The sequence below is a fragment of the Diabrotica undecimpunctata genome, chromosome 2 (genome assembly GCF_040954645.1).
Source record: "Diabrotica undecimpunctata isolate CICGRU chromosome 2, icDiaUnde3, whole genome shotgun sequence".
NCBI lineage: Eukaryota > Metazoa > Arthropoda > Insecta > Coleoptera > Chrysomelidae > Diabrotica > Diabrotica undecimpunctata.
The window spans coordinates 4,900,615-4,915,654 of NC_092804.1; the positions used below are offsets into that span (position 1 = coordinate 4,900,615).

At 33.8% G+C, this 15,040-nt stretch overlaps 1 protein-coding gene across 3 annotated transcripts in view; it reads left to right on the top strand.

The window, feature by feature from the left end:
- Positions 1-15,040, top strand: part of Hdc (histidine decarboxylase) — a 46,833-nt gene that overhangs the window by 24,615 nt on the left and 7,178 nt on the right. For all 3 annotated transcript variants that reach the window (XM_072522154.1, XM_072522156.1, XM_072522155.1), the window contains exons 5-11: positions 1,439-1,717; positions 5,284-5,513; positions 7,977-8,047; positions 8,105-8,124; positions 10,836-10,934; positions 11,212-11,411; positions 13,811-13,941. In XM_072522154.1, the coding sequence (XP_072378255.1) occupies positions 1,439-1,717; positions 5,284-5,513; positions 7,977-8,047; positions 8,105-8,124; positions 10,836-10,934; positions 11,212-11,411; positions 13,811-13,941 (1,030 nt within the window). The remainder of the gene's footprint in view (positions 1-1,438; positions 1,718-5,283; positions 5,514-7,976; positions 8,048-8,104; positions 8,125-10,835; positions 10,935-11,211; positions 11,412-13,810; positions 13,942-15,040) is intronic.

The following is a 15,040-nucleotide window of genomic DNA, read 5'->3' on the forward strand; positions in this document are numbered from 1 at the left end:
AAAGGTACTCCTCATGGATCAATATCAGCCGTTCATAGTAGTGGTTGGGTGCAGTCTAATTTATTTACACAGTGATTTAAACACTTCATAGATACCGTTAAACCCTCTTAAGAGTTACCTGTACTTCTTATATTGGATGGACACTACAAGCTTACTCGCAATTTAGATGTGATCAATCTGGCAAGGGTGAATAACATAATTATAATTTCATTACCTCCACATTCAACACACAAACTGCAACCGCTAGACAAAACTTTCATGGGAACGCTCAAGGCATACTATAGCGAATAAATCTGGCAATGGTTACGTCATAATAACCGCGCCTTCTCTCAGGACGATATTGGATAATTTTTTGGCAAAGCATACCTTAAAAGCCAAAATGGAATTTATCCATTGAATAAGGCTGTGTTTTCAGATGCAGATTTTATTGCAGCAGAAATTGAGAGTAACAACCACAGCCATGTAGAACCGCAAGCTATTGAACCTGCTATCCCACCAAAAACACCAGAAGCCAGCAACATCAGTGAACCAGGTCCTTCTGGTTTGCAGAAGTTTGTAAGTCCGCAAGCTATTGAATCTGATATCCTACCAAAAACACCAGAAGCCAGCAACATCAGTGAACCAGGTCCTTCTGGTTTGCAGAAGTTTGTAGGTCCATTTGAAATATCGCCAGTGCCGCCAATCAGGAAAAAATCTACAAATCGTGTGGATGAATCGTGTAGATAGATAGACGGTAATAATTTCTTCACCTTACAAGCAAGCATTAGACCAGCAAAACAGCAAAAAGAAATTAAATGTACAACCAGTAAAACGGCACATTACAGCTGAGTACACAAGGGAAGTGACTAAGAAAAAAATTAAAAACAAGTCAGAGAGGAGGCACAAAAAGGAAATCGAAAGTTCTTCTGACAACGATAGTGAGCAGGAATTTCAACTAGCTGATGAAGATATGGATTTGGAAGATATTCCTGGTGTAACGGATTCGGAAAATACAGATGTAAATTGTATTTTCTGTGACGGAAAATTTTGTAAGGATTATCGAGGTGAAAAATGGATTCAGTGCTTTATGTGCAACTTGTGGGCACATATAGATTGTTCTGGTACAGAAAGAGGCGCGAATATGTGTGAGAATATTGTACATAAAAAATTATAAAATAAAAATAAAAATATTTTTACTAGTACAGTGAGTGTTTTTATGATTATTACAGAAAAAAATATCTTACTAGGCAGAAAAACGGACTAGCACAAACGAGCAAAACAATTCTACATGTCAATTATGTAATTTGAACTTTTGGATTAAAAAATAGTCAAGATATCAGCAATAAACAAAATGGTAATCCATAGTTGTACCTTCTCCTCTAACTTTTTGGTAAATACAATATGATTTAAATCAAATATCCTTGTTACTGAATATACTTCATATTTCTTTTTTTATTAGACAACAGCAAGTGAAAGCACGCTCATTAGTCTTCTAGCAGGTCGATACGTTGCCTTGAAGCTCTATATGGACCTCTATCCAGACGCCAGTAAACACGAAATCCATGGAAAACTAGTAGCTTACTGCTCGGATCAAGCACACTCCAGTATCGAGAAGGCAGCCCTGATAGGTCTTGTAACATTACGATATATCGAATCGGATGAAAACTACTCTATGAGGGGGAAAGATCTTCAAAATGCCATAAAGGAAGATAGAGATAATGGTCTTATTCCCTTTTGGGTAAGTTTGTTAAGTGGTTTTTTACCAAAAATATTTTACTAATACTAAGAAATCGATTTTTTAAATAATTTATTTTTTATTTTTCTTTATTGCCCATCCTATATTGTTGGCTATGTTTTTTATTTGAAAGTATATTTTGTTTAGCTTTTAGGATATATATAAGGCAATCTTAGGTAAATATGTGTAGTATGATACTGTTGAACTATCGACAACATTTTTACAATTTTACAAGAATTGTTGTCCTTTAAACTCCTCAAATAAAATCTGTATCAGTCGATTCAAATAAGAAACAAACAAAAATAAATACCAGATGGCGAAAGACGGCTAAAATTAATTGCGTCTGCTGGGATTTTCCGGAAGCTTGATGATTACTCCAAGAAGATTGTTCCAATTAGGTATTTGTGGAAATATCGTAGTTGATACATAACCATAATCCTTTTTCGAGACGTTGGCTTGACTCTCTGGGTTTATCGTGATATTTTTCTCAATAATAACGGGAAGGGGTTGTTTAAATGGATGAAGTGCTTTTTGTGTAGGAGTTTCTATGTTTATGTTTAATTGATTTAAAATATCAGCTTGGTGTTTTGATTTTTTTACGACGTTTTTAATTTCGCTAATTCTCGGTTGTATTTTTAACATTGCAGTGAAATGGCAGTTATACAATCAATTAAAACACAACATTAAAATTGGATTCACATTTTTATTTAAATTAGATCTATAAGCAAGTTATAAACCATATTTCTACAAGACCATTTGTAAATATCGCATTTTTATGTCATCTTTTTTCATTCTAAGATAAATTACAAAATAAATGTTCCATAAATGGGTCCAACAGCTAGAGAAAAAGAAACTACGAAAAAAATGGCAGATACCGAAATGCGCAAGCGATAAAACAAAACTAAACAGAGCTACCAAATATCTAACAAGGTTACTTAATAATATTAAAATAATGGTATTCAAGATTACCTAGGTACTTACTTTGGAACGCAACAAAAAACTACAACAACCTTAACAATATTTTCCTGAGACATGCAAGGAAAGGATAAATTAAATTACTTGGGGTTTATAATCACGCAAAAGGCAACAACAGAGGTAGAAATTAAGCAAAGATTAGGACAAACAAGAACAGCAATCCGACAACCTAACTCAGTATGGTGGGATAGACACCTAAATATGAAGACAAAAATACAGATTTATAAAAACTTCAGGCTTCAGGTTAAAGCATGGGATAATTAAACAGGAAAGTAAATTCTACCTCTCACCAGCCTTTAATGGGTGTTCGCCCATTTTACAATCACCATAATCGTCCTACCGATAGGATTATACCAGTGAATAAATTTAAGTCTACTGGTTCAGTAAACAATCAATTAACAACCACACGTGATGAAGATACAGGATCTGCCGAAAACATCCACTACACATCAGAGTGTGCAGGAGACTCCTAGTCAGTCTATTTAATGTCGCTCACGAGAACTAGGCCTTTCACAAACCACAACTTGGGGCAAATTTTTCATGATGAATCATAACTTGGACTGCACGCGAACAAAATTCAACTAACCCAGGTGTTGAAGGTAATCGACCACAGACAATGACATGTGTTTATTAAATGGGCTCTAGAGCAGATGAAAAATAACCTTAATTTTCATCGAAAAATAATCTACAGAGGTGGGGGCCATTTTTGGATGAATGGGTACACTAAAACACAGTTTTCCCAAATTTCGGACAATATCAATCCAGATGAGATCCAAGAGCATTCAATGCATTACGAAAAAGTCATGGTTCCGTGTGGATTTTGGGCTGGCGGCATCATCGGTCTATATTTCTTTGAGAAAGACGTTGGTTAGACCATTATTGTCCAAAGGAAAAACAGGTGTTCATCTACGAGTTTCCTGTTGTATACCAAACAGTTGTGACCACCTGTCAAATTGCACTTACTTACAGGATTATATCCTAAAATTATATATGTATATATATATATATATATATATATATATATATATATATATATATATATATATATATATATAGTATTAGACTACATCCTAATAAGATCAAGATGGAAGTCATCGGCCGTCAACTGTAAAACATATCCTGGCGCAGACTGTAGAGGTGATCATCAACTCCTGGTATTGAATGTTCGACTTCGTTTTAAAGTCCCCAAAAGAAGACCCTTAAGAAAAGTAATGTCTCTAAATCCATCAAAAATCAATGACTTCCAACAAAACCTAGAAGAAGCTCTTTCTTTAGACCAAGTAGATATTGACTCTGAGAGCACTTGGATCCATTTCAAAGATAATCGAGGCTGCAAAAAACTATGAGGCAGCGGTTTCCACGTGCCGTAAGCCGTAAATCGTGTAAACAAAAAGAATTACTAAGAATAATCAAAGAGAGGAAAATGCAATACTTGGGTCATGTGCTGAGAGGCGAAAGATATGAATTACTTCAAGTTATACTGGAAGGAAAAGTACAGGGCAAAAGATCAATAGGAAGACGCCAGAACTCGTGGCTAAAAGACCTGAGGAGATGGTTCAACCGCTCATCCGCAGAGATCTTTCGCGCAGCAGTTTCCAAAACTACAATTGCCATTTGGATCGCCAACCTTCGAAAAGAGACGGCGCAATGAGAAGAAGAAGAAGAAGCCGTGAATATCCGATAATAATGGACCGTGATTCAACGCAGAAAAAAACATAAAACTAGATATGGAACAAACGATGAATACAGAGCATTATTGAAAGAAATCAGTAAACAGTGCCGCAAAGATAGAGCTAATTACATCTCTCAAATTTGTAAAGAGATAGAGGAACATGGCTGTTGAAATGAACCAATGAACCGAGGGATTATTTCAGAGATCAAACTCCTTACCAGAGAATTTAAATCTCAAACGTGGTCTGTAATAGATAAGAAAGGTAATCTAAATTGGACTCTTTGCGGACGCGACCGCCAAAAAATTGATGCCTTTGAGATGTGGTGCTGGAGAAGAATGCTGCGCATACCTTGGACAGCTCATAGGACAAACATTTTCATTCTAAACCAACTCGAGATTAAAAAAAGGCTGTCCACAATATGTCTGCAACGTATTCTGCAATTTTTCGGTCACGTGATTCGCAGGGGTGACAATAGTTTGAAGAGATTACTTGTTTCTTGAAACGTTCCGGAGAGAAGATCAAGAGGACGATCACCAACTAGATGGTTTGACCAAATTAATAATTCAGCTGGAATCTCATTCTACGAAGCTCTTAGAGCAGCTAAAGATAGAGACCAATGGAGAAAAATTGTTAGGAATATTGGAAAAAATAATCACGATCCTTAGTAATGAGGAAACGACAAAAGAGAGATACAAGATTTTAGTGGTAGGTTGCTGATTCTGTTGTTCGTCTCTTGTGGGGATGAAATTATATGATGCACTTTTTTTAATGATTTATTAATAACACAAGATAAACAAGATAACTGATAGGAACAAAATATATCGGTCAAATTATCATATTAATATTATAATTGAAAATTTTAAACTACCATTAAAGTTTTAGTAGATGACGTGTATGTTTCTAAGTTGTCTTTTATTTCAGGTGTGCGCTACTTTAGGAACCACAGGATCATGCGCATTTGACAATCTGGACGAAATTGGAGCAGTATGCCAAAAGGAACTCTTATGGTGCCACGTCGACGCAGCTTACGCAGGATCTGCATTTATTTGTCCAGAACACAGGGTTTGGTTGAAGGGAATAGATAAAGTGAACTCGATAGCATTTAATCCTTCAAAATGGTTGATGGTTCATTTTGATTGTACGGCTATGTGGTAAGAAATGTCTAATTATACGGGATCCGTACTGCATTTGAGTGTTGAAGTTATAAAAATATTTCGGTCTCTACCAAACGTAGTTTAGCAGGGGGAAAATTGTAAAAACATATTTATAGCGCAGATAATAGGATAACTATGATAACAGATGTAGCACGGGAGTTCAATAACCGTTAAAATATAAATCCACTGTTGCTCTCGTTAAAATATTTTAAAAAACTAATTATTTATTAATTTGTCTTCAGCATTGTTAACACTCCGATAAACCACGATGGTCTATCAGAACGGGGTTTTTGCGATTATTTATGTAAGGCTATTTCTTACATAAATAAATAATATATATATATATATATATTATATATATATATATATATTATATATATATATATATATATATATATATATATATATATATATATATATATATATATATATATCAATCTCCAATTGAAATAAAAAATACAACTAAATCAACATCAATCAACTAAAAAATAAGCCCAGTACTGGTATTGATAACATATCTGTAAAAATAATAAAACTGATAAGTGATCATATATCGATTCCTTTACCCATTTCGTTATTCTCTCAATAACAACCAGCCAATTTCCATCCATATTTAAAATGGCAAAAGTTATTCCAATCTTCAAAAAGAATGACCCTCATGATATTTCAAATTATAGACCAGTATCTGTCCTTAGCATAATTTCCAAAGTAATAGAGAAGGTTGTATACAACAGAATGTTAAATTTTATAGAAGAATACAATTTATTAACTCCAACCCAACACGGCTTTAGATAAAAAAAGTCAACACTCACGGCTGCATGCAGCTTGTTTGAGCGTATTTATGATGAATTAGATAGTAGAAACCACGTGGCAGGACTATTTTTTGATCTATCACGAGCTTTTGACTGCTTAGACATAACATTTATTCGCAATAAATTATATAACTTTGGTTTTAGAGGGATATTTCTAGAATGGATAATAAATTTCTTAATTGGCAGGAAGAGTGTTGTTAAGATGAAAGAATCAAGCTCAGAACCATACACGACAAATAAAGGAGTACCACAGGGATCCGTGCTGGGACCATTATTATTCCTAATTTTTATTAATGACCTATCAGATCACATAAGGGCACTTATAATATCAATGTTTGCTGATGATACCTCGTTAATAGTCTCTACACGTACACTCGAGGAATTAAAAATGACAATGAAGACTGTTGTTGACTGCTTTATACGCTGGTGCAATACCAACAGACTAATATTAGACATTGACAAGACGCAAATTATTTATTTTCATTCATACAACTCATCTAAATATGACTATATTTTAACCATGAATGATAGAAACAATATGTTATCTTCCACTCACTCCACAAAGTTTTTGGGTGTATTCATTGATTGTAATCTCAAATGGTCAGAGCAAGTGAATTCAGTGAACATGAAATTGAATAAAGCTTTTTATGCTATATCTAGAATTAAAAACACACTACCCATCTCGGCATTAATGAACGTTTATTATAGCCTTGCTTACAGCCACATGTGCTACAATGTAATTTTGTGGGGGAACTCAGTAGATAGTAACAAAGTGTTCAATAAGCAAAAAAGAATTATCAGTAAAATTTTTAATTTGGATTATCAACAGTCTTGTAAACCAGTTTTTATTAAACATTAAATTTTAACTTTCTACTGCCTATATATCTATAAATGTTTACTTTATGTCAAAGAGGAAATTAATACATTTCCAGTAAATTCAGACAATCGCTATTACAATACAAGAAGTGCTGAATCTTTATGAGTTCCTAAACGCAGAACATCCAAATGTTTTTTATACTAAATTCTGTATTGACGTATCCTATACATTTATTTTGAATGTCTTAAAGGATTAATAAAGTATGACTATGACTATGACTATGACTATAAAAAAAGTTGCATTTCCCGCTAATCTGTGTTGGATGAATCCAAACATATTTTTGAGTTTTTTGTTTCTTCACGTATTAAACTATCAATTACTCTCTCTTATATTTTTATGATGTAACTAAGTAGTTTATTCATAGTCAAATATCTCCTTTATTTTTTTGTTTTTTTCATTCATCTGCCATTTGTCACACTTCCATAATTTTATTCAAAAAACCTGTTAATCAAATTCTGCCTATTTTACTTAAATCTGTATAAACTCCTTTAGGTATATCATCTGGTCCAATTGCAAACAGCTGCAGAAACAGATGCAGAAAACGTAGCAAATATCCATGTATCAAAGTACTATATGTACAGTAGCAGCAATAGTTAATAAATGCCTAAACCTTGGAATAATAAAAAATGTCAGCAACTATCTTCAATGTGGTTAATTATTTGATATGTGTGTCTCACTCCTTAATAAGATTAAATTATTTTTGTTTATAGTAACTTATGTATTATATAAACATAAACATTTTCGACAAATTCTGTTTTCTTTATGTTTCAGGGTCAAAAATAGTGGTGCTTTACATGGCGCATTCAACGTTAACCCTCTCTATTTAACACATGAATACTCAGGTAACACATATAATCTGCATAACTGATATAAAGTATTTTATTTGCTTTGTTTAACAGGTTTTGCGATAGACTTTATGGTAAGTATATATATTTAATCTTAAACTTTACTAATTAATAAAAAAAAACAAAAATTTAACTAAAGAAAATATATATTTAACTACAAAAGGTAAAGCCATATACTTCATCTTTTACTGTATGTCTTTTATACCCAGTCATTATTTTTTTATTAACTTTTTCAGTTTTTTTACGTTTTCCTTCGAGTGAACACAAAAAATCAAAATATAGTTTGTATCCGCTGTGATCTGGTAATTTTTCGGCGAGATGCAACACTCATTGAGTCAATATCCAAAATTTGTTTTGCTCAGGCAAGGTCGTACTACCTTGATGACCAGTTGATCACTGGATAATACCTGATTCACTACCTACTCCAGTCGGTAAAGGCAAAAATGCTGCTGAACCTCTAAAAATCATACGAACAAGCTGAATTTTGCTGAGAATATTAATTTTGGGACTCAAAAAAAGAAGCAAAACAGTTTACCTCTTTTACTCCCGGGCTTGCCCCTAAAATCCCCCTCGTAGGGGGATAAAAACGCAAAAAATCGATTTACCAAGAATGTGTACGCCGTAGAAAAAAATGTTTATTAGAATTTTTTGTGTAGAAGGAACCGTTATCTCACAAATAATGCTTGAAGCGAACGTCGATTTTGAATGTCAGTTACCCGCGCAAAATCAATGTTCAATAAAATTTTAGTTCGACGGTAAATATTCGATATCTTTTGATTTAAGTACCTTAACAACAAAAATCAAGGTGCATTTTGCAATAAAAGGGTAAAGAGTTTAGCGTTCATATCCAATTTTTGTATTTTGCAGCAAATAAACTCAGATTTTATAAAGCAAACTGCCGAAAATTTTATAAAGGTGTTGAATAAATAAACGTGGCGCGATTTTTGCCATTTTTTATGATTCTCATGACATCAATACAATCTATACCTTTCATTGACTGGCCACTATGAAGTTTCAATTCCTAATTCGAAGCCTAATCTTCAAAACCTATAGCATGAAATTTTAGTTTTGAGTTTTGCCAACAAATTTGAGGCATTTGAAATGGCGTTTAAAGGCATTTAAAGTTTTCCTTGTATTGCTTTTGGTTGCAGGTTTATTTGCCAATAAAACAGCATACCTGCCTCTTTCAAAGTAGTTTGGAATCGATTTCGCCCATAAAATCTAATTGTCGGTATTTTTTATCATCACCCTACGTAGATCTTAGCCTCCTCAAGAATTTCTCTCCAAACGTACCTATCATCACCTTTCTGTGCCAAGCAGGTATTCCCATATTTCTTATGTCCTTATCGATGTTATCAAGGAACCTTGTTCTATATCTTTCTCTTTTTCTCTGACCAATAGATCCATCAAGGAGCGTTTTTCTAGCTGGGTCATTTTGTTCTATCCGCATTACATGTCCCATCCACTTCAGAGTCCTATCTTAATATGTTTTACGATATCAGATTCCTGGTATATCCTATAAAATTCGAAGTTGTATCGTCTTCACACTCCATTGTCATTCACTGCTCCATAGATTCGCCTTAGTACTTTTCTTTCGAAACATCCTAACATGTTTCGTTCACTGTGGTTGTAGAATTTGTGGTTACGTGCTTATTTTCATATACTTTGTTTTGTTGGTGCTTAGTATTAAAACCATTTTTGTAGCTGATTCTTTTAAAACTAGGTCATGATTTGCACTGATTTATTATAAGTATATTGAACCAATGGTTGTGATTTGTGACAAAAGTACTTTTTCCAGAGCCAGAGTGAACAGTATACAGGAGAGAGAGTCTCTCTGGCGCAGTACGTTATTTGTTTTAAAAGGTTCAGACAGTTCCCCCTGAATTCGTACTCTACATTCAACTTTTGCAAGAGTTATTTTTGTTAAATGTACCAACTGATTTGGTATTCCTAGCTCTTTCATTGCTTTTAACATTTTTCTTCTATTCACAAAGTCGTAGGCTGCTTTCTAGTTTTTTGTTGGTATTTTACTTTCTATAAAAAACAACAAATTTACTTTTGACAAGTCTTTTGGTGGTAATTGCCTACGTATTTTTTCAGAGTTCGCTGTAAATTATAGCTACCACAAATAATAATAACACAAATCAGACTGTATACATTCCCTATTATTTATTTAATGTACAAGATTATTTATAATAGAAACATATAAATATATTTTTAAAATATAAATAAATAAACTGCAACTTATCAGAAAGCTTATTACCAGTGGCAGCCATCTTGGTAAAATGAATTTAGTTATATAAAAACTCTATTTGTGCCGGTACTATGCATTTTACAGGAAAGTGTACATGGTGTAAAGAGTACTTCTTATAATTTGAGCGCCATCTCATAGATGGCGCCATTGCAAGTTTATTGTGAATATTAATTTTGGCAAATGCCAACTTAAGGGCCCAAAATAATGTATATTCTTGTAGTGATTGGTATATTTCTGATTTTTTTGTAGCATGGTATCTATTAATTTTTATTCGTACTGTTTAATATAGGTATATTCTTGTATCAAGAACACTTCAACAAACCGAAAATATTATTTTCATGAATTTGCTTATGGGTTTTATATATTTATATCGAATACATTTCATTATAATTCTCTTTTATAATTTTATATATGTCTTTTCACTTCATATTCGTAAACTAATATAAATAGGTACAAATATGAAACTATGACGTACATTTACAAGACGATTTTAAGGCAATTCTAATTTATATATTATAATTTATTTTATAGCATTGGCAAATTCCTCTGAGCAAAAGATTCCGTGCTCTGAAGCTGTGGTTTGTTATAAGAAACTATGGAATAAGTGGATTGCAAGAGCACATCCGCAAGGTAATTGTCTGTCTGTTTATTGTTTTAATTTGCATTTGATTTACTACAGCTGTGCATTTAATTAACTTCAATGAATATGAAACTGGGCAAGTTACACGAGTTTACATCAATGGCTGGTCTAACTTTAAATACCGGGACTGTTCGATAAGTACAAATTTTTGTACTTATGTACTTATCCAATGCTTTGTAATCAATATAGTGCCCGACTGAGTACTAATATACTTTGTTTTTAATTTTAATGCATAAATATATTACTTAATTTATTTTTTTTATTTAGGGGGTGCGTTTAGCTGAGAAATTCGAATCTTTACTTCGAGGTGACAGTAGATTCGAAATTCCATGCTCTAGACATCTAGGTCTGGTTGTTTTTCGACTAATTGGGGATAACGTCATAACAGAAACTCTCTGGAAAAGATTAAATGCCAGAGGAAAGATTCACTGCGTACCAGCAAGTTTAAAAGGAAAATATGTCATAAGGTATTTAAAAAAAATATAGACTACAGATCACCTATTGTAACGTGATCGGTGTGGAAGAAGTAATTCAGAAAAATAACCAAAAAAAAAGAAAGTATTTAATACTTTCTAATGATTATTCCGATATCTAGCAAATATTTAAGTTAATAATGACATTGCACGTCAAATCAGTCCGATCTAGCCCTTCACTGGTTCTCAAATAAAGTCGTTTACGCTTTGGGAGCCATTCAGCTCTTACCTAAAGTTTCAAGAAAAACTAATTTTTTTGGATTCTTCTTCTTCTTCTTCTTGATGTGCCTATCCGTTACGAATGTCGGCGATCATCATGGCAATCTTTATCTTATATGCAGCAGCGCGGAAAAGCTGTTTCATATGTTTTATTGACCCAGATTCTGAGGTTCTTTAACCAAGATCTTCTTCTTCCTGGACCTCGTTTTCCAAATATTTTTCCTTGCAGTATGGCTTGAAGGAGAGCATATGTGGATTCATTTCGCATAATATGTAACAAGAATTGTAACTTTCGAGATTTAATGGTGGTCAGTACCTATCAGTCCTTATTCATTTTTTTGAGGAGCTCCTCATTTGTGACTCGGTCAGTCCACGGGATCTTACATATTCTCCAATATAGACACATCTCAAGTGCTTCCAGTTTTCTGCACATATTTTCGTTCAAGGTCCACGATTCAACACCATAAAAAAGGACAGAGAAGACGTAGCATCGCAGCATTCTTACTTTTGTATCAAGAGAGAGGTTGTGACTCTTAAAGAAGGCCCCCATCCGATTGAAGATAGATCTAGCTTTTCCGAGGCGTGCTTCAATCTCCTGATGGCTGATCCATTCTTCATTTATTATGGTGCCGAGGTAGTTGTAGTGCGTCACCCTTTTTACAGGGAATTGGTTTTCTGGATTAAAATTGTATATTCGTCCACATCTATACAAGTCCACATCTGTACTAATGTACTGTGCTGTTGAGCTCCCGCTGCATTAGCACAGCTGATTTTCCATTGACAAGAGTAGTGAACCACATCTCCATTGGGATACCGTACCAAAGCACTTTGATTTCCAAATCGTTTCCTACACACTGGACAGACATTAAACTCAGTAACTAATACATGCTGACTCTGCAGTTTTATTTTCATTTCTTGGCATTGAAAATGTTCAGCGTATAGCAATCCTTTCATCAATTGCATATTCCTCCTTTCTTGGGTGACCTTCTGCATAGCGACTAGTAAAAACTTATGAATTCTAGAAACAGGAATATTGTCAGGAAGTATAAAGAGAGCTTCCAAAGGATTTATGTGATTTGCATTTTCTTGTAATAGTCGTAAAGCCAATTCGACGTCAGGCTGGGAAGTTTTTGGAGACAGTTGTCCTCTTTCACTTCCTGGTCTGACTCTGTCTCCAAAAACTGCCCAGCCTGACGTTGAATTGGCTTTACGACTATTACAAGAAAATGCAAATCACATGAATCCTTTGGAAGCTCTCTTTATACTTCCTGACAATATTCCTGTTTCTAGAATTCATAAGTTTTTACTAGTCGCTATGCAGAAGGTCACCCAAGAAAGGAGGAGTATGCAACTGATGAAAGGATTGCTATACGCTGAACATTTTCAATGCCAAGAAATGAAAATAAAACTGCAGAGTCAGCATGTATTAGTTACCGAGTTTAATGTTTGTCCAGTGTATAGGAAACGATTTGGAAATCAAAGCTCTCTTTATACTTCCTGACAATATTCCTGTTTCTAGAATTCATAAGTTTTTACTAGTCGCTATGCAGAAGGTCACCCAAGAAAGGAGGAATATGCAACTGATGAAAGGATTGCTATACGCTGAACATTTTCAATGCCAAGAAATGAAAATAAAACTGCAGAGTCAGCATGTATTAGTTACTGAGTTTAATGTTTGTCCAGTGTATAGGAAACGATTTGGAAATCAAAGTGCTTTGGTACAGTATCCCAATGGAGATGTGGTTCACCACTCTTGTCAAGACAATAAATGATATGTCGTTTACAAGGTTTAAAATGATTTTGCATGTTTACTTTTCCCAAAAGAAAGACAGATTGTAATTTATAATATAATGTATAACTTATTCAATATACAATTGACAGATTTGCCGCTCTTACTTATGTTAGCGGTGTTAGCGAGTGGTGTCGCGCAATAGGAAATGTCTGATCCATTATAATAACAATTACATTCTCATATTTACTTATACACTTTTCTAATATTACGTTTTGGCATCGAAGTAATTTTAAATCGAATGTAAATCGATGTTAATTTGAATCTCTAAAATTTCTGTTTATCCTCATGCCACAGTATACGCTAGTTGAAAAAGAAGTTTATCACTGGTCACGTTACAAATGGTATCTTGTGAATAGTACCATCTTTGTATTGTATGCTTCAGGTTCACGGTTACTTCTCCGAGGTCGACTGTTGAGGATATAATCGTAGCTTGGAAAGAAATTGTTACAGTTGCAGATGACTTACTAAAGGAAAAGGCTGCAATCTCGGCTAGATCCAAAGTTCCACTTGCAGGTAAAATTTATACTCTAGACAAAATTAACGCATTTATTAATAATATCAATAATTTTAATTAAATTATATTAATTTTTCTCTTTAAATTGGTATTCTGTAATAGATGTATTTTCATTTAAAAATGATCTAAAAAGATTAGTTGGATGTTGCTACATTCAACTGAAGTTGATTAGTAGCTAGCTAAAAGAGATTTAAAACTTTTGCTTTCTATGTTAAAACCTTAATAAATTAAAAAATAGTAAAATAATATAGATAATTAAAAAATTATCCCTTCCTGACATTACAGCCGTAAAAAAATTCTCGACTGACACCTCCATTAAAAGTTTCTCTCAGAAAGGGGAACCGAGGGACAGACTATCACCTTCGCTTACTTCCAGATATTGTTCAATTCCTTTACTTTCCATTTTTCTTGTTTTTTGAATTATTTACAGGTGAAAACTCAAACGGGTGCAAATATTGACTCCGATCACTATCTCATAGCTGGACGTATCAGAGCACGTATATCAAACGCCAGGAACGATAAAACTAAACCAAAAATAATCAAATATAATGTTGATAAATTAAAGTGTACTGAAGTCAAAAGAAACTTCCAAATATGCTTAGATCGTAAAATATCAGAACATCCAGAAGTGAGGTATATCCCTCTGAACTTAACACAAATTGGGAGTTTATGAAAACCACGCTCGAAGAGACCGCAGAGGAAGTGCTGGTAGAAGTACCCAAGTGACAGCAAAACAACTGATTTGATGAGGAATGCCAACGAGTAACGAAAGAGAAAAACGATGCGTATCTGAAAATGATCAACAGAGGGACTAGGAGCAATGTTGAAGAATATCGAGTAAAGAGACCAGAGGAAAAACAAAAACACAAACAAAAAAAGCGGCAACAAATCAATAAAGAGTTCGAAGAAATGGAAATCCTTAATAGAGAACACGAATACAGAAAATTTTACAAACAGGTTAACACAAAAAGAAAAGTTTTCAAGCCACAAGCGAACCAAGTCAAGGCCCTTAACGGAATTCTTTTAAACGAGAGAGTGGAAGTACTAGAAAGATGGCAGGAACATTTTAGTACCCTACTTAATGGAGAAAGTAGAGCT